Source organism: Megascapheus bottae, chromosome 12, assembly GCF_031878675.1.
Source record: "Megascapheus bottae isolate mThoBot1 chromosome 12, mThoBot2.hap1, whole genome shotgun sequence".
Classification (NCBI taxonomy): Eukaryota; Metazoa; Chordata; class Mammalia; order Rodentia; family Geomyidae; genus Megascapheus; species Megascapheus bottae.
In genome coordinates, this window is record NC_143520.1 from 33,569,443 (window position 1) to 33,596,801 (window position 27,359).

General features: G+C 35.2%; 1 protein-coding gene across 1 annotated transcript in view; it reads left to right on the plus strand.

The window, feature by feature from the left end:
• Qtman (queuosine-tRNA mannosyltransferase) overlaps positions 1-27,359 on the plus strand; it is a 285,302-nt gene that overhangs the window by 207,798 nt on the left and 50,145 nt on the right. The window contains 3 exon segments of the mRNA XM_090342867.1: positions 7,970-8,099; positions 8,101-8,117; positions 11,824-12,174. Of these exon segments, the coding sequence (XP_090198993.1) occupies positions 7,970-8,099; positions 8,101-8,117; positions 11,824-12,174 (498 nt within the window).

Consider the following 27,359-nt stretch of genomic DNA (forward strand, 5'->3'; position numbering starts at 1 on the left):
TCACAAATCCATTCCTACACTTTGTCATTATCACAATTCATCTTCACAATATGGTCAGCCATATCAGTAAATCTATCATCTCTGGACTCTTTCCTTGGACTCCACATTCCTAAAGGCCTCTGTTTTTCTGCTCTTGTTTGTTTTTTTCTTTCTGGGCCCTTGGGTCAACCATGTCCAGGAACTTCCTCAATTTGCTTTTTTTTTTTCTTCTCTTTCATGAAACACATCTCCCAGTACTTCCTAGGAAAAAAGTATATAAGAACTAAAAAATGTAAGAGCTTTCATGTCTAAAAATGACTTGTTGACTGCCTCACAGTTGGGTGAAAATTAGCAGAGTATTAAACTATTACTGAAAATTTTCTCTCAAAATCTGAGGTCATATTTTATGTTTTTACTTTTTGTACTTTCTCATGAAGTCTGACTCATTTATTTCTTGACATACTGCATGTAACTTCCCTTACTCTCTCAGCAGAAAATTATTTGATCTTCTTTATTCCTAGAAATCTAATTACCTAATGATTGTACTTGGATTGGATTTTATTCCTTTATTTATTTGGACACTCAATTTATCAGTACAACAAATTTACTTTTCTTTTGTTATCTTCCCACAATTTATTTTATTTTATCTTATTTTATTGTTGGGGTAATGTACAGTTATATTCATCAGGTAGTGGGTACATTACTTGTTGAACATTATTACCCTTTACCATGTTTTCTCCCACTTGCCTCCCCAAACCCCTCCCACTCATCTTATTTTCCCTTATATTTCCTTTTTCAGATAAACAAATAAACATATATACAGTACAATATATCAGATACTACATTCAGATATAGTGACATCATGAGATATACCGTAGGGAAAATAAGAGAAAAGATAGACATAATGTTAATATTATGTAGATCGATATGTATCTATAACATACAAACTCTCAGCTTAATTTTAATTATGTTCTGAAATTTATGTGCCAGTGATACAGAGATTCCCTTCTTGAATACTTGTTTATTAAACATGACATCTGTAATATAATGTAAAAATCAGTGTTAATAAAATCTTTCTAGTAAAAAAAAGAAATAGCTTTACTTAGTACCTTAAGAGCAACAATCACAAAGAACTCCAGGATATGGAAACAAGAGGTTTATTGTTCCATAATTTTCTTCACATTCCATTCCTTCAAATCCTATAAGCTTATTTTGGCCTAGTTTTATCTATTTGTTTTTTTTCCCCCCTCTTCTTTGCTGCTGTTCTGTAAAATTTTCTCAACTTTACTTTCCAACCATTCCATTCAGTTTTTTCAGCTTGAGATATATATATATTTACATATGCATATATGTGTATATATACATGTATATATAGTAAATCTTTTTATTTTGTTTATTTTTAAATTTTTGCTGATACTGGGCTTTTTAGTCAAAGCTTTGTGCTCCTTGGCTTACTTGCTTGACTGGCACTCTATTACTCAAGCCATACTCCCAACCGGGCTTTTTAACTACTCTATTTTGGAACTGTATTCTTTAGGATTTCTCTTTCCAGACTGCCTTTGATTCAGCCTCCTAAGTAACTAGGATTTCAGGAATGAGCCTCAGCACCAGATCACTTATGATGTGTGCTCGGGAAGGGGAGGAAAAGGGGGAGGACAGTGTACTTGAATTCAGAGCCTTGGTACTGGCCCTGAGCTTTATTTTGCTGAAGGCTAGCACCCTACCACTTGAGACCCAGCTCTACTTATGGCTTCTGGTGATTAATTGGAGATAGGAGTCTTATGGGCTTTCCTGAAGGCTGACTTCAAACTGCATTCCTCATATCTCAGCCTCCTGAGTTGCTAGGGATTATAGACATGGACCACTAGTGCCTGGATAATATTTTTAATTACTAGTACTCATTATTCTTGGATGTTCTTTCTAGTTGAATCTTTTTCTCCCCTACTCTGTGGATGCTGAAATTTATTATTATGAATATTATAAGATTTATCATAAAATTTTCTTGTATTCTCCACATTTCCTTCCAGGTTTTCACTATTCCTGTGTTAGTAATGACCTCTAGATATTCATTCCTATTTTAGAATAAGATATTGATTGGCACCTTTTCTTACAAAAGGAACAAACAGGTGTTCACTTGTTTCGTGTGGCATTATCTACATGTCTGTTTTGCTATGCCAGTCCAGAGAGAAAATGTCCTGTAATCAATCTCCATGAAGGGGAATTTCTAGTTTTCTCTGAGCCAGATGCATTGTAGATGTCATTAATTAATGGGCATTATTTCATTACAGTTCACTCACCTTTGCCCTTTCCTTCGCTTTGTCTCCAGAGCAACCCCTCCAATGAGGCAAATTCTTCTAGTCTATGGAGGTAGAGGCCAGAGGAATTAGTAGATTGTTTCCTTGCTACATGGGAAAAACAAGGCTATCAAAGCAGTTAACAATCTATACCGAAGCTATCTATTCTGCTTTAATTCTTGTTTTTTTTTTTGTTTGTTTGTTTTTTGCCAGTCCTGGGCTTGAGCTCAGGGCCTAAGCACTGTCCTTGGACTTTCTCAAGGCTAGAGCTCTACCACTTGAGCCTCAGTACTATTTCTGGCTTTTTTCTATGTATGTGGTACTGAGGAATCGAACCTGGGTCTTCATGCCTGCTAGGCAAGCACTTTAACCACTAGGCCAAACTCCAGGCCTCTGCTTCAATTCTTTTCTGCAACTTTGTCACCATGGACACTTCAATTAACCAGACTCCTTACCTTTCTGAGATTCTGTGGAGCCAATGAGCTTCCTCAATTGCACAACATAGCCATGATGAATCAATCACATGTACCTATGGGCACACTCCTCGTCCTCTTGTCTGTTCATCGTTCATTCATCTGCTTTTCGTTTTCTGAAATTTGATTAATATTTTTCTTCTTTAAAATTTCCCAGTTATTTGTTTTTGTCCTTAGGAGTCTTTGCTTAAAAAAATTATTTTTGAGCATTCAAAATGTGCTCCCACTAAACATTACTGCCACATTTTCTCTGATTTGATCTTTATGTATGTTGATTCAGATAATGTGATCATAAATTTCTCAAAGGGCTACAGATTCCTTCCCTTGGATAATTAATTGTAGAAAAGCATCTCCTGCTCATTTCTTGGGGGTCATCTTTTATCCCTATTCATCCTGTCCTTTCTGCTATTTTCTACCTACTTAAAGCTCTGTCTATATTTTACTTTTCCCCTTTGGCCATGTTCTGTCATGTCCTAGGCTCTTCCTCACATGGAATTATTCTCAGCATAGCTCTTTTAGTTAGCTTAGTGAAGTAGCCCTCAGGACTTAAAAAACACTTTGTGGGGGGCTTCTTTTGGTGCTTTAGTGATGCTACAAGAGATATAGGACTCCCAGAGTAATAAGAGCCATCATTACATGTGTGAATCTTTACAGCAAATCAATTAGCTGGACATATGAGACAGCTCCTCTTTGTTTGGAAGAGTATTTTTGATTTACATTAGGGAAATTTTTTCCTTATATGCAATCATTAAATTAAGTGAGATGCGTGGAAGCTTTTAAATTTTTGTTTTTGAGCTAAAAGTACAGGGAAATGAGCAAATTAATGAAGGAGTCAGTAAAGACAGTTTAGTGTAAAGAGGGTTTAAGTAATTTACAATGTCAGGCCTAAGAGAACCAAATAAGTTTGTATGTAATATCACTACCCACATACTAAATGTGTCATAAAAATAGACACAACTTTTTAATTTTATTGTCAAGGTGATATCATAAGGTTTACAGTTGCATATGTAAGGAAATGAGTACATTTTTTGTTAAACATTATCTTCTCCCTCATTTTTACTCCACTTTCCTTCCCCAGAATCCCCCCGACCCCCACCAATTGTAAAGTTCATTTCCAACATATTGTCCTGTGAGTATCACTGTTGCATTGGTTCGTTCTTTGTTCTTTAGACACAACTTCTTGCCCACTGGAGATTTACTAAATGCTAAATTAATGTTTTAAACTGATTTAATGCAGTGATGGGCTGGGATGTAGCTCATTGGCAAAGTGCTTCCTAGCAAGTGCAGTGTCCTGTATTTGATCCCTAGTACCAAAAAACAATAATAATAATGGTAATACAGTAACTTATTCACTTACTGAAAGAAAATGTGTACCTAAGGTGATCTTAGGAATAACCCAGTAAATATGGATAGTACATGGAGGTGAAAAGGCATAGAAAGTGAGTAAAAAGAGTTCCATGCTATCTGTGTGAAGTGGAGGAGTTTTCTGGATAATAATAATATAGTTATTATTTTTTTTGCCAGTTTGGGGGCTGGAACTCAAGGCCTGAGCACTGTCCTTGGACTTTCTCAAGGCTACCACTTGAGCCTCAGCACCACTTCTGGCTTTTTTCTATGTGGTACCAAGAAATCGAACCCAGATCTTCCTGCATGCTAGGCAAGCACTCTACCACTTGGCTAAACTCCTGGCCCCAACATAGTTATTCTTATATCAACCAGAGAACTTAGTGTTAGTTTTTTGGAGGAGATAGTGGAGAGAGTGCAAAGTGTATGTTGCCAAAAGTGACCCTGGGTTTGAAAAATATTTGTTCTGGCAAGGTAGCTTTCTTATGGTCATACATTCATAAGGACTTTGAATTTTCTGTGTGGGAAAATTATATACCCTTTAGATTGATATAAGACAGAATAAGAGAAACTCCTGTCTACTCACATAAGCAGTTAAATTAGTAATGTATACAATCTAAAACTCCTTGAAATTAAGAGAGAATGGGAAATGCATCATTATTTAAGATAAATAATCGTGGCCATGTAAGCAAATGGTATAAATGAGGTTATCTGGAAAGTGTTAAAATTCTCGGAAATGACTCCTAGAAATGGTGATGGAAAGTAAAAATAAAAAGGAATATGCTCCCTAGAACAGAGCTATCATTTCCTTATGATAGTCTCTATTTTCCAGTTATTCAAAGGAGAGACATCAGGAAATGATGAACCTTTAAACCAGGAGAAAGAATCCAAAGTTTCTCTTTTTGACAGGATTTAGTGGAAGTCTGTCTTCACTAAGTATCTCATCTCTGGCACCAGACATGGCTAATGAGGCCAGGCTGATAACCACAAATTTTCTTTCAGTTGCAGCATGTATTTCTCAGGCTAGTTAGTACATAGGAAGGTTTTGCTTGTTACTTTTAACTGCAGCTAATTTCTTTGGATCATGATTTCCTGTCTTTTCATAAATTCTTTTTTTGTCTAAGCAAGGCCCAGTTGCCTAGATTGTTTCACAGACTGCTGTCCATATTTCATGTTATCTTTGAATGTTTGCACTATGGAACATGAAATTTGTTTCATGCATCAAACACTAATCTTTGAAACAACACAGCCTAACTAGCTGCAATGGTGTTGGATGTCTGTTTCCCCAATGCATTTGTATGGATGCATGTACATAGATCATGATTGTTTCATCTATGATTTGATTTTGTTCAAACAACATTCTGCCAGGACTTGCTTATTGAAACAGACTTCATAGCCATGTGCCACCCATTTTATAACTATAAGCCTTCGGCCATCACCAGTAAAGATCAGAATGTAGCCATTCTCCAACTGACCAATGAAGTAGATCTTTCCATTTAATGTGATAGTTTCCAAACATATAGTTTTAATTATGATCCTTTCTTTGATCTTTCTATTTAGCAAAAATAGTGTGACAGGAGGTATAAAGAGAATATGTGTACACATTTGAATGCTCTATCAAGGTTTTTACTTGTGTACTTTATAGGTCTATATAAATCTGTTCACCATATAATTGATATATTGCACACATGTAAGCTAACATGATTTTTCAATTATCTTTGCTATTTGCTTATGTGGCTAAATTCTAAAAATGTTAATTTTGTAATTAATTTCCAACACATTGTTTGGTAACACTGAATAATTTTGTTGTAAATCACCCAAGGCCTTAGATCACTGAGCTGTCTAAATGTGTCTTCCCAGTTCATTTTGGAAAAGTTATTTATTTTTGACTCCTATTTCCTTTCTTCTCAACTTGGTTTCCATCCAAGACTCCATAGAAATCACTCTGATAAAAATGGTTGATTTTTTTTTTTTAATGCTCTCATGTGCTTTAGTCTTGTACCATATCTTCTGTATTTTCTTCACAGGTACTTCTTTTCAATTTCCTTTTCTCTACTCATATACCACAGTGGTGGCTTGGGTTTCATCATTTTTTCTTTTGAATACATTTTCCCATTCTTTGTGCCATCTCTGCTGTGTGGAAATAGTCCACTAGCCATCTTGTTGCTCCATACTTTCAATATGATTAATGAATGAACATACAGTAAGTATTCAGTTGCATGTACTCTCAAAAGCTCTATACTGAAGAAATGTCATGTTGCTCAATGCAGCACCTCCTAAACTTAGTTTTCACAAAACCTTCTCTGGTCCACCACCTGCATAGGTCCCAAGGAATTAGTATTGTGCAAAACACACCTTGTGAAACTGGTTAAAGCTACAAAGCAAGGATCTATTCCTTTCTCCTTGAAACTTGAGTTGTGATTTTTCTCAATTCCCTCTTTCCTACATATGGCCTGTCTCAAATGCAGACTTATTTCCCTTAACATTCCCCTGTCTCTTCATTGATTTACATTTGGATTAACCATTTATTTCATTATTTTATACTTTCTCTTTGTCCTTAAGCACTCATTAATTTTCATCATGTTTAACTACCTGTTGTTTTCCAAATCTGCTTCCCAAAGCATGACTATTAATACTGTCTGTGTTCTAGACAGACATTATTAAAAATGTTTCAAAAAGACAGCTATGAATATTTGTGTCCTACACTCTATCCATGTCATTCTTTTTTTTTTTTTTTTTGCCAGTTCTGGGCTTGAGCTCAGGGCCTGAGCAGTGTCCTTGGACTTTCTCAAGGCTAGAGCTCTACCACTTGAGCCTCAGCACCACTTCCGGCATTTTTCTATGTATGTGGTACCGAGGAATCGAACCCGGGTCTTCACGCATGCTAGGCAAGCACTTTAACCACTAGGCCAAACTCCCGGCCCCCCATGTCATTCTTTTACTTTATTTTTTTTAAATCAGTTGTGGGGCTTGAACTTTGAGCCTAATTGCTGTTCCTAAGCTGCTCAGCTAGTGCTCTACTTTTTGAGCCACATGCAGTTTTCTGGTGATTAATTGGAGATAAGAAAGAGTCCCACAGTCTTTTGTTTCCAGACTGACTTTAAATTGCAACCAATAGATCTCAGTTTCTTGAGTAGCCAGAATTACAGAGCTCCTGGCTCTATGACATTTTAGTTGTCTTTTCTTTCACCCTGTTTCCTTCCTCTTGATTTCCTCTCTTAATCAATTAAACATAATCCAATCTCTCAAATTTAGCAAATATAAGCTATATGCAGTTTCCTTTGCTTACCATCATTTTAAGCATCCATTAAAACTTCCAAATTTAGTGTTTTCTGGCAGATTTAATGAGGAAGTCATTTTGCCATTCTTGTTTGTCCAACTCTAGGTTTGTGTTTGAACTTACAAAGATTGGTGAGAATTATGTAAATTTAGACCCAGAAAATACTTGTCCCGATTTTTTCTTTAGACATTGTCCAACACAGCAGAGGAGTTTTGTGACAATATCTCAGTCAGCACTGAAGACCACAGTGGGAAAGAAGAGAGTTTGAGAGAACAAGAGAACAGGCAGGAGGGAACTTCTGTTTTTCATACTGAATATTTCTTGGGGGGTGGTAGGAAGCTGGGGGTGGAAACCCCCTGGAAAGTAACAGAATCAGAATATTTCTACAAGTCAAACCATTCCCAATAGCTCTTTGGGAAATTCAGAATGAGTGCAGGTTAGTCTAAGAATAAGAGGAGTATTAATGTTTCTTGAAGATTAGTGGCGAATGAGTAAATGACACACCTGACAAATGCTCTCAGTAGCAGATTGCTGTTTTCTTCAAATCATTCTTTTCACTCTTTCACTTCTTACCTCAAGACCTGTTCTCTTCTCATTAGCACCTTCACCAGAGCTGGAGCTAGAGAAGAGAAAGGAGGTGTTCAGACATGTGCCTATTTGCATAGACACTTCACTGAGTTAATGCCAGGGCAATGTAACTGTACTGTCCAATTGCACAGAAAAGCCAGCTTTCACTCCATCACGAAGGTATTATTCTGTTTTCTCTCATAGAACAGTTTATTTCCAAGCTTCTCTTAACTGTACATTATAAATGGTGTCTGATTAAGAATGTTCTGGATGGGTTAATTAGTGTGGTGACTATTATTAAGCAAACTGCTTGTTATTATTATGCCTATTTGATCTTGGTATTGATGTGAAGTAATTGACCATAGAGCTACATTTAGAAAAGCTGAAATAAGTTTTTTTAATTTATATTATGGTAATAAATAGTTTATATTAAACGTGTCTATAAAAATAGGAGTTTCATGTCACAGGAGACCAGAAAAGACTGTGTGGGGTAGTAGATGGCAATTTAGAAATACTAGTATATTTCTCAATCTGTTTCAAGACTCTATTTTAACAAGATAGTAAGAATTATTCCAGTTTCTGCTTTTGTTATTGCTGCAGAATATATAAAAACTAAAGTGTTTTTTAACTTCTCAACTAGAGGAGGTGTCTTGTTAACTTCAACTAATTGCTTGAATACCACTTTTAGTGACAATAACTATAATAAGTAGATTATTAAAGAAAATACAAAAAGGTACTATAAACGAGGGAACACATAACTTGTAGCCACTTTCTTTCAAGAACTGGATTGTTATCTATATTATTTATTGGTATTTTGTCCAGTTCTATTATTAAGTTTCCCTAGCTGTGGAAGTTCCATAGGGAGTTTATACCATGAGCTAATAAATTATGCCGTCAGGGAGTTTTTCTTGAAATTCAGCTTAAATTTTCCCATTCTTAATTTCATCTCATTACTCCTAGTTATACCCCCCTTGTACCATGCTAAATAATTATTCTTTTTCCTTAGAGACTCTTATTATGTATCCCTCTAGTTGTCACTTCACCAGGCTATTCATACTAAGATCCTTTAATCTGTCCTCATAAATCAATTCTTCCATTGCTTTAATCATTATTATTGTTCTTCTCAGAACTCTCTAATTTTCAAACATATACAGTTCTCTGGGGCCCCAATGAAATCAGCATTCATACAGTGTTCTACTCTATAGACCTCATGTCTTCTTTCTTGTACAGCAGGATCTGGTACTCAGTGACATCAATTTGCTAAGTCAAATAGACCTTGCTCACCTTGTTAAACTAAGAAGAGTCAAAATGATATTCTTCCTGTGACCATCTTACAATCAAGATGTATTCTGATTTTTTTCTCAATTTCATGAGACTTGTGAGCTGTTTTATTGACTCTCCGTAGTTAGATTCTGTGTCTCCTATTTTCTTATTCTTTACCACCTATCAAGTCAGTTGTCTGCAACCTGTGCTAATATTGGCTCTTAGTCACCCTTGAGAACACTTAGGAAATATGTTGAATAAATGCAAACCTACCACCTTGCCCACAGCTAAATTCTTTGTCAGCTACCAATTTTCATTGTTTACAACCCTTTAGCCAATCTCCCGTCTCTTTTAATTTGCAGTTTTGCTCACATGCTGGCCAATATAAATGGATTTTATGACTAAGATGGGTCATGATACTGTTTTCTAAAATGAAGATATGTTATTTCAGTATCCATTGATACTTTTCCTTGTGAATCTTTTACACACTAAGTTTGTAATTCTGTTAAAATCTTTTTTAAATATTGTTTGGCATTCTTTATCTGATATAAGCAAGTCATTTTGTTGTTTGTCAGATATATACAATGTTCCTTTTCTAACCATTTGTTCTGTTTCTTTGAGAAAAGCTAAAGCTGTAGTTATACCTTGTCTTTACAAAATTTGATGATTCATAGAGATTTTTTAATGAGTTTTAGTTCCTAAGATTCCCCGCAGTATTTTTCATTCTTTTTTTCAGGAAGGAAATTGATTTGTTTATTTGATGATTTTGAAGATGATCAGTAAAAAAACTACAATCTGTAAACACTTTAATCTCTTCGCATTTTAATTCAAGGATTTATTATTATGGCATACTTGGGGTATTAATATCATTCTTTGTATTTTGCCTCTGCATACAGTCATTTATTTATTGCTTTGACATTCAAATGTATTCAATTGACTTTTCTCCAACTATTTTAAATCACAATAGACTTTGTGTCTCATAAACCAAGCAGAGAAGCCCCCAAAGCCAGCTTTCTCATTCTACAATGTATATGGTGTACTATACACAGCTAAAGATGTTCTAGTTCATCCAGATTCTGTGCTGTTCCTAGTCTTTCAACAGCCTTTACTTTAGCACTAATTTGCACTTTCTTTTCCTGTCATCTGAGACCAGTCTCATCCTTAGCTCATATCCTCAACCCCTTCTCCACTTCTACTTACTTCACCCGAAAAAGTGATTTTTTTTTTTTTTTTTTTTTTTTTTTGCCAGTCCTGTGCTTGAGCTCAGGGCCTGAGTACTGTCCTTGGACTTTCTCAAGGCTAGAACTCTACTACTTGAGCCTCAGCACCACTTCTGGCTTTTTCTATATATGTGGTACCAAGGAATCGAACCCGGGTCTTTGTGCATGTGAGGCAAACACTTTAACCACTAGGCCAAACTCCCGGCCGTGATCTGTCTTTATTATACAACTCCTTAAATTCTACAACTACTACCTAAAACCATTCAGGGTTTTTGTTGTAGCTTTATCTGCTTATTTCCCCTCTTCCTTCATTTTTGTAGAAGAAGCTAGGTATTTTCTCTTTTACAAGGCCCCACTTTGCTCCCTACACCACAAATCCTGCTGTTGATCATAAACTTTACAATTTTGTCACTTCCATCTCCCAAGATTTTCCTGTCTCTTCAGGATCTAGATATTCTCCCTAGCAAGAATCCTCAAGGAAATATCCTTATGTCTTATCAAACTTAACTTCTCCACCCTCCTTTCACCCTCTCTACTTCCCTGCCCTTCTCTTTTTCCTGCGCAAGTCCTAACTTTCTGCCCAGACTCTTCCTGTACCACCCAATAGGAACTCAGGAGTACCCAGGAGACACTCTTGTCATGGAATCCTCATTGTGCTCCTTCCTGGTTTTCCTTTCCTTCAGCCTGTACTAAAACCTTCCCATTTCACTTTCTCAGAAATTTAGGCAATGGCCAGGTCTGTGGATAGGACCTAAAACTGAGAAAGCACTGCAGTGTGTGGCCCATTCTGCTCCTCCAGTCCTGCACTCCATCATTTAGATTATCTATTAATAAGTAACAAACATTGAACTTTAAATGACAAGATATTATGGGAGGACAGGAGAAAAATGATAATAAAAAGATATTAAAATATACTCTGGAAAACATTATCTAGGTAAATTTAATAAAATAATGAAAGAATGTGCAGGTGACCCCAGGAAGACAGAGCAGTGTGCGAGCAGAAATGGCAGGGCCTGACCAAAGAACTTTCAAGCATGTTTATAGGATAGGATGTAAGTGCTCTGGGTCATGCCATGATTGGAAAACACAAAATGAAAATTTAGAAAATAGAGTGAGAAAGGAATGATGAACTATCTCTGTAGTTTTGGATTTTATAATATATGAGTACAGGTTTTATGGCTATAGAAACTCTTTGGAATCCATTCAAAGGTGGTTTTATTCAATTTCAAACCTTTACATTTTTTCTTGTTGCCTAATACTTGTTGCACTTTGGCTAGAAATTCTGTCTTTGTGTCTTATCTTTCCTGTTTTATACATAGACGTTTGTCCTTATAGGAAGGTAAGGGACCAGTTGTACATATTTTTTCCATCAAAAGCATATTGCATTCCTTTTTTTGTGACAGATTCATGCCCAAGCACAAAATAGCCCATTTACAGAAGATGCTCAGCCTTAAAGGAAATGGCGATGTTACTCTATCCATGGCCCATCCTTCCCAACCAGAACAGAGAGATTCTGAAAATTTATTGGAGAATTTTAATTTAGAATGTGATGTACACTCTGGCCTCAATACAGCACAAGAAAACCTGGACAGCTCATCAATGCAAGAATCAGACTTTAAAAAATCTAACTCGACAGATAATTCAAGCTCTCTTCATGCGGAAAGTAAAGAGAATCTGACTTGTAATCCCTGTGACATTTTGGGTGGAGCTGATGATCAGCCACAACCATTGCACATTGTCTGGCCTCACAGGTGGTAAGTCGTGACATGCCATTTTAGTAAGACATTGTAGTGCTGGTGATAAAAAAATTATATTCTAATGATTGATTTACTAATGCTCTGTCTTTATTGCTTTAGAAAATATTGTTTTAATTTACATTTATATTTTTATGTCGTAATATTGCTAATATAGTGCCAACTGTTACTGCTCAGTATCTTCACAGTAATTGTTTTGTATTTAAATTACATTTAAATTACTTGTAACTATTTGAACTGTTTTGTTCAACAAACAATAGTAGTCAGACACTTGTAGGAAATCAAGTTCAAGGTAGAATAATAGGATACCATTTATGCATATCTGTACACATCATTATCACAAGTTTATTTCGTATATAACTATTGGTATACACATTATAAAGCAGAATTACCGTTGATACAAGAGCAATTTATTTACTATGGCTTTGACCAGTTTTAAGTGGATGGCTTTATTTTACTTGTCATAACATATTATCAGTACATATGAAACTGACTCCCTTCTCCCAAATGCCTCTGTATTGTACTAAACAAAATATTGTCTCTGAATCTTCTCTAAGCAGAAGAAAATCAATGTAGCATATAATCCCACCAAATATAAACTTGCAAACTTAACCCTGGCCTCAATAAATTAGGATTTAAAGAGGTAAAATGTCCTGATGATCTTCTGCATTAGACATGAACATTTTAATTTAGTTTTGATTCCTCCCAGTTAGTTTAATCTGCATGTGGCCTGATTAGAGTTCATTTCCCCCACAGATTATGGCCTCTTTATTGCAGAAATGCTGAGCTGGTCATTAGGTCCAGTTTTGTGAAGCAACTGTTTTCAGGTGGAGTAATAAGCACACCACACCAGCCGGCAAAGCACCTTTACCCAGGATTTGCCTTCCAGCACATTCAAACTACAGAAGCTCTCCCACTTGATCTGCAGCATCTGGTACCTAAATGGATTTTGTATTTGATACTGAATATATGAACCTAAAATTTAGGGATGAAAGTTAATGTGGAATACGTTTTGGATTTATTTGTTCATCATCACACTTACAGCTGACTTTGAAAGAGAGTAAATTCGTGTGTACATCATATTTTACTTAAAATATGACCACATTTGGCATTCTTTTTACGTTATTTTAAAATGCAATGAGTTTGGATGAGATTAACCTGTTTGAAGGTAAAATTCATGCCCTCATTTGCCCCCTTCTAAAAAACCTTTTCTTTTTCTTTTATTCTACTAACCTTTGGTTGTTATCTCAGGAAATATTTACTGCAATTCTAGAAAGTTTGGTTCTGGGTTATCATAAACATGTTAAATTAAATAATTTGTGTACTGCTGTTACAAAACAGCAACATAGAGGAAAGAGTTAGAACCATGTTATTTAATACTTTGCACAAAATAAGACAGAGCTATGTTAATAAAATTAACAATATTAAATTGAATAATTCCCTCTCTTCCTTTGTATATTTTTGCTTTAATTTAATTTAATTGCCTAAAGTTAGTTGCTTAAAGAGATGTGGCATTATGTTTGTGCACATTCTTATTGTGAAAGCTAAATTATTTTTAATTTGGAGAAGAGGGGGAAAAAAAGCCGCATCAGCAAGAGTAAATGCCAAAATATAAAAGTAACACATTCATCCTTACGGGTAATATAGTAGAACATTGGAAACTTGGAGGTTGCCAGACACATAGCTAACATTAGGGCTAATTTTGAAAATCTAGCGTGCAGTCAATTTTACTGATGCCTGGGGACATACAAGGTAGAAGCTGACAAGAGAACTAATTTTGTTTGGGTTATTTACTGCTATGCATCATCCGCGGGTTCCCGCCTGACACACAGCTATATGAAGGGGGATATTATCACACACTAAAAATTTATGTTGACATTCGATATTTGTTCAATATGTCAGCAGTATTACTTTCATAATCAAAAGAGTAAGAAAAAGAGAAAAGAAAAGCACTTTATGCTCATATAGATATATCTTTTTAATAACAGTCTATAAGGTTAATATAGTTTACCTTTGAGAGTATACAATGAAAACAAGCAGGGTTAGGAGGGGAAATGACAGAAAGCATCAACCCGAGCTGTTTGTTTGCCATTACCTAAGCGAGCCATGTCAGCTCTCTGGCCCGCGTCTGATAGCTATTTGTTGTACAGAGAGCACAGCATAAAAAAAATATCAAACTCTTAATACTATTGTGTGCCCATAACCATCTGTCACTGCTAGCCTGGAGATGAGAGGAAGATTACGAGGAATAAACACTGAGCCGCCGAGCATTGGTAAAGCCTTCGGGCAAAAAACTCTTGTGGGGACATCAAAGACATTCTAATTCCGAGGCAGTCAAGGATTACAGTGTGTAACCTGTGCTGACAACAGATAAATGACTGGCAATATTGTGCCAGAGCTGTTGGGTCCTGCATGGAGTACTGATGATGATGATGATGATGTTATCTTGCAGAATGGACTCTGCTGGGATAATTTTATGATAAAACACTTTTTTCAAATGCCACTGGGTCTAGGCAGACATTTACTAGCTACAGGGGTAGCAATCAGTTTCTTCAAAATTTACTGTTCTAAGCCCATTAGAGTTCCAGCTCAGCAAGACTCTTCAATGAAAATCTAAAATGCCTATATTTTCTTTAGGAGAATATATGCAAATGTTGCGAGCTGAACTCCTACCCTTTAGTAGTAGATGCTTTATCATCTGATTTATGTAAATTTGCTCATAAAAATACGGTTTATTTTTAATTGGTGAATATGAATTAGAAAATTAAGATTCCAGTTCGGCATTCATCAAACATCCCCAGCTACAAGCACACATCTATTTAGATCCCTGATCATATGTGTAAGAATCATTTTATTGACCAGGCGATGCCCATTGTGTTCTAAAGGAAACCAGAGTTTCTGCTGGAAATAACTGGGGTTGCGTTTTTCATGCAGCCCTCTTAGGAGCCTCGCCGATGCTCCCACTTTCCACGTCCTTGTCAGCACTTCACCTACTAGAAGGGGGCTTTTCTTTGCTGCAGTTTGTATCGTTGCATTTTTCCCCCCATGGTCATACACATTTTCAAAGCGAAGATGTCTTCAGGACAAAGAATGTTTCCTTTGCAAATGTAAAGGATAAGTGGACACTGGAGGGGGCACCAAGGTTCTAAGACCCTGTCATTACCTCGCAGAGCAAAACAAAAATAAACCTCGCCTTATCATAAAAAAAAAATGCTCATGAAGTCATGCAGTTGTGGTAGCCAATTCGAAAATGAAGTGTTGCTGACCTCATTGCATTCGTTCCATGCTGGGATCAGGAACGGTCTAAAATACAGTGTTGGCCTTTCACATATCTAATACTAAGTCAACCAAATGTAGAGTCTCCTTGTAAGAATATGCATCAAAATCAAAAGTGACATTTTCTAGAAGATACATTCAGGCTTTAAATCTGTGTTAAAATGTCTGTGCATGAGAACAGGCCCTTAAATGCAAGGCTTGCCCCCTCTCTTCTGTCTTTCTGAATCTGAACTTGTCAAGGATTATAGTGTGCAACCTCTGACGACAGTAGATAAATAACTGACAGTATTTTAGCAGAGTTGCTATGTTCTCTGCAAAATAATTTCTTTTCTCCTTTCTGCCCAGTCTTTAGTGTTTTGTTATAAATATCTATAGGAAAACATGGTTAATAGAAATGACTTATAGAAAAAGGCAGACAATACACAGCAATTGGCAATGCTTCATTTTTAACTGTTTTCTTTACAGATATTACACAAATATTGTACCCTTCCACCAGTTTCTAATGTTTATATAAATATTCTCTATATAATGGGCACAAAAAACACACTGTTGGAAGAACAGTAAAAATCAGTTCAGAAGACATTGAAAGCTCACATTCTCCAGGCCATGGTTTTCAGCCTCTTTGATCTCAAGACCTTTCACATTCTTAATAATTAGTGCATTAATAAAGAGCTCTTCTCTGTTGGGATTATACCTACCAACACTATTATATTACTACATTAGCAATTAAAACATAAAAAGTTTTCAACTAGCAATGAAGAACCAAACATATGTAACATAACAAGTATTTTTATGAAAAATAACTATTCTTCAAAATAAAAAATATAGTGAGGAATGGCATTATTTTTACAGGTTATTTTTAAAATAAACTTAGTATTTCTCTCTTAAGTAAAGGAGAGTTAGATTCTTGTACTGAGTTAATCAACTGTAGAGGCTCCTTGTAAGGAAATGTATCAAAATCAAGTTACATTTTCTAGAAGCCACATAGAGGCTTTAACTATGTTGAAATGTCCATACATGAGAACAGGTCCTTAAATAAGTATTCAACCTGTTGCAATGTACTATTTTGGTGGAAGGTCATGAAAAAACTTCTGTTTAACAAGATGTTATTGGAAAGGAAGAAGTGTGTCTTAAGGAAATAGTCTCTCTATTGTATATACTTTTGGGATACTAACACCAGAACTTGACAAATAAGAATTGTCAATGAAATCAGAAACAACCTCAAAGAATTCTTCAGATCTGTTATTTGTAGTTTGAATAAATTTTGTGTCATCATGTAGCATTGTTCACTTGAAAAGTATAGGCATACAGAGCAATGCAGATTTTCCAAATATTGACACAATTTATTGGCAGGTTAAAAATAAACCATTAGTTCCTATCATCACTGATTTCATATATTTTTGACTCTTTGGAGACCATTAAATATATAAATACAATTTTTCCATATTTTATGGCCCCTTAAAACCTTGAATTTATAGTTGCAACCGATACATTAGTTGTCTTGAAGTTGTTTTTCACCTAATGTGTTTGAGAAAATATTTGCCAGCTACTCAAGCCTGATATACTTGGTTTGTCTATCATGATTTCTTTCAAATAAAGGCTGTATTTTCATGAAAAAGGTAGCTATTTTACCTCAGAATTCTAACATTCATACAAATACTTTTCCTCAAGGGAGACATATTTATATATGTAATAAAAGTCCTTTGCATGTATTTCCAATTTTATCACAGAAAATAAAAATGTCTATTGAAGAGATGAAATTTAGGAAATAAAATTAGCAATTTTGTGAGGACTTCAAGGATATTTTTAAGAGAAGCAAGCTATTTCCTTTTTATTTTTTTCTTGCAAGTATAGTTGTAAAAAAGAAAAAAAAAACTAGTATTCTTTTTAGCTTATTTGCTGCCATTACCTTTAATTGTGCAAAAGCATCTATCTTACCCATCAGTGCTTTTGAACTATTAGGCATATGTCAATCCAAGGAAAAAGGAAAATTGTATCCTGGAATATTATTATAAAAGCACTTTGACTTTGAAAGGGTCCTTGAAAAGGGTATTGAAGATGCCTAGGAATTTATAGTCTACCTTTACAAACCACTGTCTGATACGTAAAGATCTAGCCCTCATTAACCATGGAAATTACCTGATTTTAGTTCTCATTAATTGACTTGCCCTAGAGGTTAACATGTACATTATAATATTTTTGTTTTGTTTTAGACAAGCCTTTATCATATTTGATAAAAAAAATTCTCACAGCAAACAAGAATTTATCAGATCACAAATCTGTGATCTGAGAAATTGTGATCTTACAAATTCTGTGAGTGGCCCCTAAGCAGAAGATAAGGAAGTTTATGGGTTGTAAGGCATATTATAGAGTTTGAAATTTTTAGAATATCTATAGTTGTAAGTTTCACCATGACCTCAACACTTGGATGGTGGGGAAATGGTCAGACCTTTTCACCTAGAATGACTTTTTTGTAATATATATAGAATTCACATCATTTTACATAAAATAGTGATAAATTGATTTATGTAAAATTGACTGCAGTTCATCTTATAAATTTGGAAAGGACAAGATTAAGTCATTGGGAAATACAACCAGATTTGAAGCATACTTAGATGTGTCACCAGAATGAAATATATACCTTAACATTGAAACAATATATGTCCATCTTCATTTCTAGGGGACTTGATGATTTCTTATTCTAAACAAAAGTTATTGTTATAACTTGATTCTAAAATAAATTATTCTTTCATTTTTTTAAGTCAAAACTTTAAAAATGGAGCCTTGAAACAGTTCAGTGCTTGCCTTCTGAAAGGATGATTGTTGAATGATTAGATGGTATTCTTTTCAGGCCAAAGTGAGCTTACCTCATTTTTCTTATTGAGAGACTAACTTAGAAAAGGTCTGGTTAATAGGCCATCTTAAATCATTCAAGTCTTACCAGTCATTACCTTATCATAGAATTTAGAAACCAGGTGTTATATGCCAAGCAGAGATGGGAAAAGGATGACAAAGTGCTTGTATTTGGAAATGTAATGTTCTCTATGTGTTGTATAAGTGTATTTTTAAAGGAAAAATGATCCTCACAGAAAAGTAGGGCTCTGAGAAACAAATGGACTGCCTACCTGTCATAGAAAGCCTTCTTAGACCTATAAAGATCCCTCTTATCACAGTTTCTAAACAAAGATCAGCCACTTCATACATGTTCTTTAGTAGTACTGTCCATTGTGTAGTTGAAAGATCTTTTGTGTAAGGGGTATGTACCTTCTAGCTAATTATTATAAGTATTTAATCTTGAGATTTACTAATAATTCCTTCAATGGGATCTTCTCAGCAATACTATACCTATCAATTAGTAAAAGCTCATATTAATAATAAGATTCTAAATGATCATAGCTATTTTCCAAGTTTTCTTTAGTTATATTCTTTTCCCTAGATATACTTTAGGTAATTTGTTTGCTTATTTGTTTGATTTTATTCATAAAGTGTTTCAAATGATCTTTGGCATTTGAAAAACAAACTCTAAGAGAACATTAGTGGGGTCGTTAAAACGAATCATACACTTGGGTAAAAATAACCACAAGATATATAAATTAATAGTTTTATTTTGTTCCTGAATATAGCACTGTTAGCTGATTATCTGTGAATCTATTACAAGATTTTGCATAAGGTGTAGGCAAAGAAATATTTTATTCAGAAACTTGTATCCTCTTGTAAAAAAGAAACAGTTCTATTCCAATCTGATTGATAATTCCCAGTGCTCCAGTATAGGCTTCTTGCTATTTTCTAATCCACTGAATACATGAAAAAAATAAATATGGACTCAACATTTATTGCCTCACTGTATCTTGAGATGTTTCTAACTTTCAGCACACCATGTCAGCATAACCAAATTGTACCTATAGTCAGCATATTTTGATTTTTTTTTTTTTTGCCAGTCTTGGGGCTTGAACTCAGGGACTGGGCACTGTCCTTGAGCTTTTTCAAGGCTAACACTCTACCACATGAGCCATAGTACAACTTCTAGTTTTTCTTGTGTATGTGGTACCATGAAATTGAACCCTGGGTGTTATGTATGCTAGGCAAGCACTCTACCACTAGGCCACACTTCCAGCCTAGTCAGTATATTTTAGTATTTTTACCACTGCTATGTTGTGAACTAAAATCTCCTGTTACCCTTTCCCAGCCTGATGTGGTTAAAAATTCTCTAAACTTGACAAACTTCATACACATGCAAATCCTAAAAAAAAAATGGTGTTTGAATTTGGTATGATTATGGCTGTCATTTCTAGCCACTCAACAAGACCTTTGTCTGCCATTATCGCCTTCTTTTACCACACTTGAGCACTTAGGTCAGACTTTGTCTGCCATCATAGATGAGGGATACCTAAAAAATGGGAAGTTCATAGTTTACTCACTTAGGTAGATAGATGGAGCAGTGCCTACTTGCATGGATGGATAGATGAATGCGTAAATGATTAAATGGATGAGCAGATCAGTAGATGGATAAGTAGATAGAAGGATCATCTATCTATTTGTCATATGTTTGAGCCATATAAACAATTATGTGTTGCTTTTGGGGGGGGGCAGTCAGCACCACTTCTGGCTTTTTTCTATGTATGTGGTACCAAGGAATCGAACCTAGGTCTTTGTGCATGCTAGGCAAGCACTCTACCACTAAGCCAAACTCCTGGCCCACTATTATGTGTTAAGTACATTTTCCTTCCTAGTCACTCAGCCTTTACACCATCATAGTTGACTTACGTAGAACTGACCTCTTTTCCTCCCTTTTTTCAGGGCTAATATCCTCCCTATTGCTGTCATCATGTAAGAACAATAGAAAATGTTTTCTATCTTCTCATGATGGTAGTTACTATTACATTTCTTTAGAGATTCCCTAAAATGCTTTGTCTTCCACAAACATCTGCCCTGATTTAAATTCTACTGATGTGTGAATTTCCCTGACTGTGAGTTTCCATGCACTAAGGGCACTATGCAGTCCAATGCACCACATAAACATGTAACGGAACTTTGCATGCCTTCTAGCCACACTCATTGCATGTTTTAAATGATGTTATTTGTTTGTTTTTGGTCTAGGGGTCTTCCAGAATAGGTTTTTTTTTTCTTCTGACTTGAGGGGATTTTTTTTTTTTATCAGCAGCATTATCCAGAGTACCTGGACATATGGGGAGACATAGTCAATTTTACTTAATGTTGATGAGTATTATATAGTGACTATTAAAGGCATGACTCTCACCTGCCCAGAAAGCCCAGCTGAGAACAAATTTCTCTTTACAGAAAGAATGACAGTGAAAACATAAAAGGATTCAACCAACCAATTCACAAGTGGAAATGGTGATATGATAAGCATGGCTGTTAGTCTGTGGTTTTCTGATTTGCTTCATTTTTATAAAATAACTTTAAAGGAATTATAATGCAATTCAGGGATTTCTCAAAAGTTGGACTGCTCATTTTAGCAAAATACTCATATTTGAGGGGAAAAAAAAGCTCAAATTAGGTAAAACCAAAGTAATTTCTAAGTTATAAGTGAAAAATAAAGGTAGAATGGAATATGTTTTATAGGAACCACAAACCTGTATGGACTGTGCTTGGCTACAGGAGATTTGACTGGTTGTTTACATGGAATTATGAGTGCCTAACCTTCTGCAATATTCTGTCAAAAGACAGGAGAAATCTCTACATGTACTTATCTCAGTGCTCAGTGATTTCTGATGTCTTATATGGTTACTGATACAGCTGGTCTTACTACTTACTGTTTTCTTGTTATGTATCTCTTGGACTGTTTCTTTTTTGTTTCCTTCCTCCCTCCCCTCCGTCCCCATTATTTCCTGAAGAAAATCCTGAGCCAATATGAATTTATAAAAGGAGAGGTTTCAAGGAGACATCTTCAATCAATGGTCTAAGCATATCTACTGGTTAACCCATTTTTTCCATGGTGTTATTAAAAGACTATGAGGTAACATTTCATTGGCATATTCTTCATCTGTCACCTCACAAAATTGGCTGCGGTTCAAAATAGGCAAAATTGTAAGTTATTTTTTCACCTACCTCTTCCACAATCCAATTATAAAATCATGTCAAGCAATCCATAGAAATCACTATGTAGAATACCAAGTACATGGATGGCATCTATGGCTTATATAAATTACCAGGCTAAAGTGCAATCACCAGGTTTTTCCTTTTATCTGCTTTTGACTCAATCAATGCCACCAAAGAATTCCAGGGTAGAATAGCAATAATTATTGTACATCATGTATGGTTTTCCTACTTGTATCCTATGATTTTAATGCAACTAATTAGCTGTTTCAGCACTATTTGGGCTAACATCATTTGTAAACAAAAGAAAGGGAAAATTCAGAAACACAAAGAGGAGAAATGTTTGAGATTTGTTCATGCTTTGATGTCTACCATAAAGTACCTATTTCCTGTTGAAAGAAATAACTTATCATGATCTTAGTCAGAAGCATTTCTGTCTTTGCTGTCTTTTTCCATTAATTTAGATATGTTTCTACTATGAGAAATGATGTTACTTCTAATTATGGTTACATGTAGTTAATTTCCTTCTTTTTTCATAAGCTTGGTGCGAAAGGCAGTTTCATCCCAAAGAGGTTGGGGTGGGGGGTGGGGGCTCGTTACTGGGAGGGGAGAATACTGATAGAGCTGATCTTCCTGTTGCCTTAGCAACAGATTTATTTATTAGAGGTTGAAATGACATGAGTTAATATACCGCATACCTGCTGATCGGCAAACTCCCGTATTTCAGCTGCAGTTGACAATTAAGTCCTGGACAGCTACAGCCAGGGGTTAATGTTCCTCATTAGGAGAACTAGGTCATTACTGGGAAATCAAGGCACTTAAGGCAGCATGGGTAAAATACAAAATTCAGCATCTAAAGGAGTGAGGCTTTTTTATGTTAATTAACCTTATTTTCCTAGGTTTAAAAAAAATCTTATATGCACATGTCAGTGGATCAATTAATTGAAAAAGAGCTAGTTTACTTTATCTGAGTTGTCTTCATTTCCTTTACAAGGATTTCATTATTTTATGGAAAATTCTTATGTCTATATGATGAGTAAAAAGGGTATTAAAATTAAGAAGGGAATCATCATGGAAATCAGCCTTACCACAAGGGAATGAGCAAATAAAAGCCTTGGAAATGAAAATAAATAAGCTTTGCTAATACCTCACCTAAGGAGCAGAATATGAGCCCATCAGAGACAAGAGCGATTTAGAGGTACTTGTCTGCTTCTTTATTAAATACTTACATAGTTGTTTGACCTTCAGAAACTGAAACTTTGGACATGTTATTCCAAGTGTTTTATAAACATTCTATTTGCAGAAAGCTACATAGCAGTTTAACAATAACTTTCCAGTTCATAATTGGCTTTTTTAATACCAATAAAATTAGATACATTAGTTGAAAGTTTTTATTAAAATGTCTGAGTGGGTGTTTTTTACACTTGATAAGTTCATAAATAATGTATCAAGCCACTCTGAAAGCTTTGTTTTCTTATTTCTTTAAAGAGCGTTTATGTTGAGGTGGGGGTAGGGGAAGTATTTACAGAGCAGGAAAAGATTTATTACCCAGAATCCTATTTTATCTTCATTATTGTAGTGACTCCACTGAAAATATTTCTCATCAGTTCTTTCACTTTTGGAACTTTCTCTATGGATAAAGACAAAAAGATACTCTTCACATGCCTTTGAGACTCAAATTTTGCATATTCAAGTGAAAAACAGAAATCACTATAATTTCTCCCCTCAAACTACAGGCAGTAAACTCTCTTCATTAGTGTAAAAGTGATTAAGACTTAAGGTGAGATTCTTGTCATTTTTTTCCACCAAAAGAAATGTGTAGTGAGTGCAACTGTCCTTTATCTGATTAGCTTCTTATAATCCATTCTACTGTGTTTCACCACCCAAACTCATTTTCTTGTTTTGTAAGGGAAGTGAAGCCCTGAAAACTTTAGAAAGTATGATAGTAGTAATCACGTTAGCATTGTGAATGTTATCACTTGTTCTCTGACATTGTATACCAAATTTTATACTCTCAAGGCTGCTTCTTCCGGAAAAGTATCTCTACTTTGAAAATTGCCACACTCCCAACACAGCTGCCTCTTCGTCTACCATAATTAGTCCTTGATTTTAGCAAGGACACCTTTAAGGAAGAATGTATCTCTACATTTTCAGAATCTCTACCCAGGATTCTGAACTATAGAATAAAAAGAATGGAAAAAATAACTTTTTCTTTTTTTTGAGAAGACAGTTGAACTACCTTTTCCAGCCCCTTTTTCTAAATATTTGAAATGACAGCTTGACTGGATCTTGGCTACTTAAAGTAGCCAGAAGTCATGGGACTACTTCTAGATCTGGCCCTTGAAAATGTCCTGCCTACACTTTCCTATAATCCTTTTCGCTTCTGGATCTGCAAACATAGAAAGCACTTGACAGATGACAGTGGAGCCATTGGTTTGAGACCTTGGAATCCCAAGAAGTAGGATTTTCCTTCAAATCTGTAACTGCCTATTATTTAAATGTAAATCCATCAAATGCTGTGAAACAATCTTAATGTATAGAATTACTACAGTAGTCTAGATGAATGTGATGGTGATTTGACTACGTTAGTAGTAGTAAAGAACTTAAACCCTCAGGAAATAGTTTGAAGATTTTTGGCTCAGGTAGCTGAATGAATAGAGGAAAGATTTTTAAAAGTTTGCACCAGAACATGACTGAGTTAGAGTTATCTTTGACATCATATGGAGATGTCAAATTGAAATCTGGTATGCGATTCTGTCATTCAGACAATAAGGGCTGGAGATACAAATTTGACAGTCAGCATTAATAAAGATAAATCCTTTAAAGATTTTTAAATACATTGGATTTTATACCTTATGAATTGCAAGTTGCATTTTAATTTCCTAATTGTAAGTATTAAGTGTATGCTAACTCCAGATTTGGATTATAATACCTTTATACCATAGTGGAGTCTGTTTTCTAGGTAAGTCCTGCCATTAGTTACCAAGCTAGACAGGCTACCTGTTGCCTAACTGCAGTTTCCCTCTCTCTAAGGTCAAAGTAATGTTAACTATATTGGAGAATGATTCTGAGAATTAAAGAAGATGATAGAAGTACATAATGAAGCATTTTCTGGCAGAGAATACTGCTTAATAAATCAGTATTAGACATCATGCAGTAACTAATGGTGATTCATTAACTCACATAGAACTGTTGTTTGGCCTACTATCTCTTATTAGTTAAAATCATTTCTTTCTTAACTCTTCTAGAAAAAGAAGTGAAAAGAAACAGCTAAATAAAGTCATCTTTTTTTGTCTTCATTTTCAGCCTACCCAAAACAAGTACATACTGTACAGAAAAATAGAATTAAACTAAACTACAGAGCAAACACTTGTAAGGAGCAGCATCTGCCTTGTAAATGAAGTCTATAAAAGGCTACCAAATGTCCCTTCACATTTTTATGATTGCTAGAGTATTACTAAACCTGGATTGAAATTTCTGAAGCTCTTACATCAAACACTAGCACTGTCAATATCACAAATTAGTTCCATTTTTAACAAGATGGAAGCCATGAGCTTTTCCTTGAGAATGACAGTGCGTATATTGAAAAAAATAATAATTTAACTAAAACATGAGCTGATAAGTCAGATGCCAGTGTCTCACACCTATAATTTTAGCTACTCAAAGATCTGAGATCTGAGAATCTTCGCTCAAAGCCAGCCAGGGCAGGAAAGTCCATGACACTTTTATCTCCAATTAACCACTAAAAATTTGGTAGTGGAGCATGGTTCAAGTGATAAAACACTAGCTTCAAGCACAAATACTCAGGGACAGCACTCATGCCCTGAAAAGGGAGTAGAGTAATCTGAATGTACATTTATCAGAAGAAGATATAAAGGTAGTCAACAAATCACTATTATCAATAAAATGCAAATGGAAACTGTATAACTCAAATCCAGCTAGATACTTATCAAAGAGCAGAAAATAGATATTGGCAAGGGTATGAGGAAAAGGAAATACATATTGACTGTGGCAAAGGAATAAATTAGTACAACTGTTATACAAGTAAACAATATGTTTCTCAAAACAATCAAATATAAAGCTACTATGTGATCTGATAGTCCCATTAATGCATATGTAGCCCTGTAAATTAAATCAGTACCTAAGTATTCAGAGATTACCATTAAGATACAAAGAAAAAAATGAAATCCTGAGATTTGTGACAACTGTATGAGCTCAGTATTAAGCTGGTGGACTCTCCAGAAGTATGACATAGTAAGCCATTTTATTTAATTTCTTGAACTCTGGGCCTGGGCGTTGTCCCTGAGCTCTTAAGCTCAAGGTTACTCCTCTATCCCTTGAGCCACAAAGCCACTTCCAGTTTTCTAGTGGTTGATTAGAGATAAGAGTCTCACAGACTTGGGGCCAGGAGTTTGGCCTAGTGGTAGAGTGCTTGCCTAGCAACCACAATGCTCTCCGTTCACTTCCTGGGTACCACATACACTGAAAAAAAGCCAGAAGTGGTGCGTGGCTCAAGTGGTAGAACGCTGGTCTTGAAAAGAGCCCAAAGACAGTGCTCAGGCCCTTAGTTCAAGCCCCAGGATTGGCAAAAAAAAAAAAAAAAGTGTCTCACAGACTTCAGTGCCTGGGCTGGCTTTGAACCATGATTCTCAGATCTCAACCTCCTGAGTAGCTACCACCACACCTGGCAGCTATTTTATTTTTATAAGTTAAGTTAATTAATGTTATTCCATTGTAATAACATGGAATTCGTACAAAAGGGTATGATTTATGTAACAACATTTATCTATTTCATAGATGTATTCATATATGTGCATATATATATATATATATTTATATCACCACAACTTAGTTTTATTTTGCTTTGTTTTGTACCTGTCTTAGATCTTGAACTTGGGGCCTGAACATTGTCACTGAGCTAGTTTTGCTCAAGGCTAGTTTTCTATTACTAGAGCCATAGCTCCCTTTCTTGCGTTTTAGTGAATTAGTGAATTTAGTGAATTTAGTGATTAACTAGAACTCAGAGCCTCATGAACTTTCCTATATGGTCTAACTTCAAACCAAAATTCTCAGATCACAGCTGTCTGAATCGCTAAGATTATAGTCCAGAGCCACTTGGCTTCCACAACTTAGCTTTACAGAACTTTAACAATCCACAAAATAATCTTTCTTCCCTCCTGTTTTACCCCTTTCCCAGTAAAACAATAGTCTATTTTCTCCCTCTTTAAATCTGTATTTTGGGAATATTTTATATTAATTGTTTCATAAAAGATGCAGTCTTTTATCAATCTCAGTAACTTTACTTAAAATAGTGATTTTTGGTTTATCCTTATTGTAGCATGTATTAATAGTCCTTTCCACTGAGACAGTGAATGATTTCCCATTATGTGAATAGAGAACATACTATTTGCGCTATTATTATATGAAAGATATTTAGATTGTTAACACTAATATGAGATACAAAATAATTCTCATGTGAAGATTTGTACAGAAGTATGTGTATGGACATATGTTTTCATTTCTGGAGTAGTTACTCAAGAGTTAAACTCCTGCATTATCTGGTAAATTTAGGTTTGAGCCTTTGAGGAAACCAACAAATCACATTTAAGGATAATAGTTAACACTTTCTCTTTCCAAGATTCAGTCATTCATTTACTCACTTCTCCTCAAGCACTGTGTTCAGTTCTTTGTATATTTAAGACAATTCTTGGTTATCTATTGCAATTGAAATGAAATGCAGCTACACCACTTAAAATCTCTTCGCTATCCACAAGCCTAATGTAGGACATGTTTTCATGTGTCCTCAACAAGACAAATCTAAGGCCAAGAGCCCTACACAGAAACAATGACTG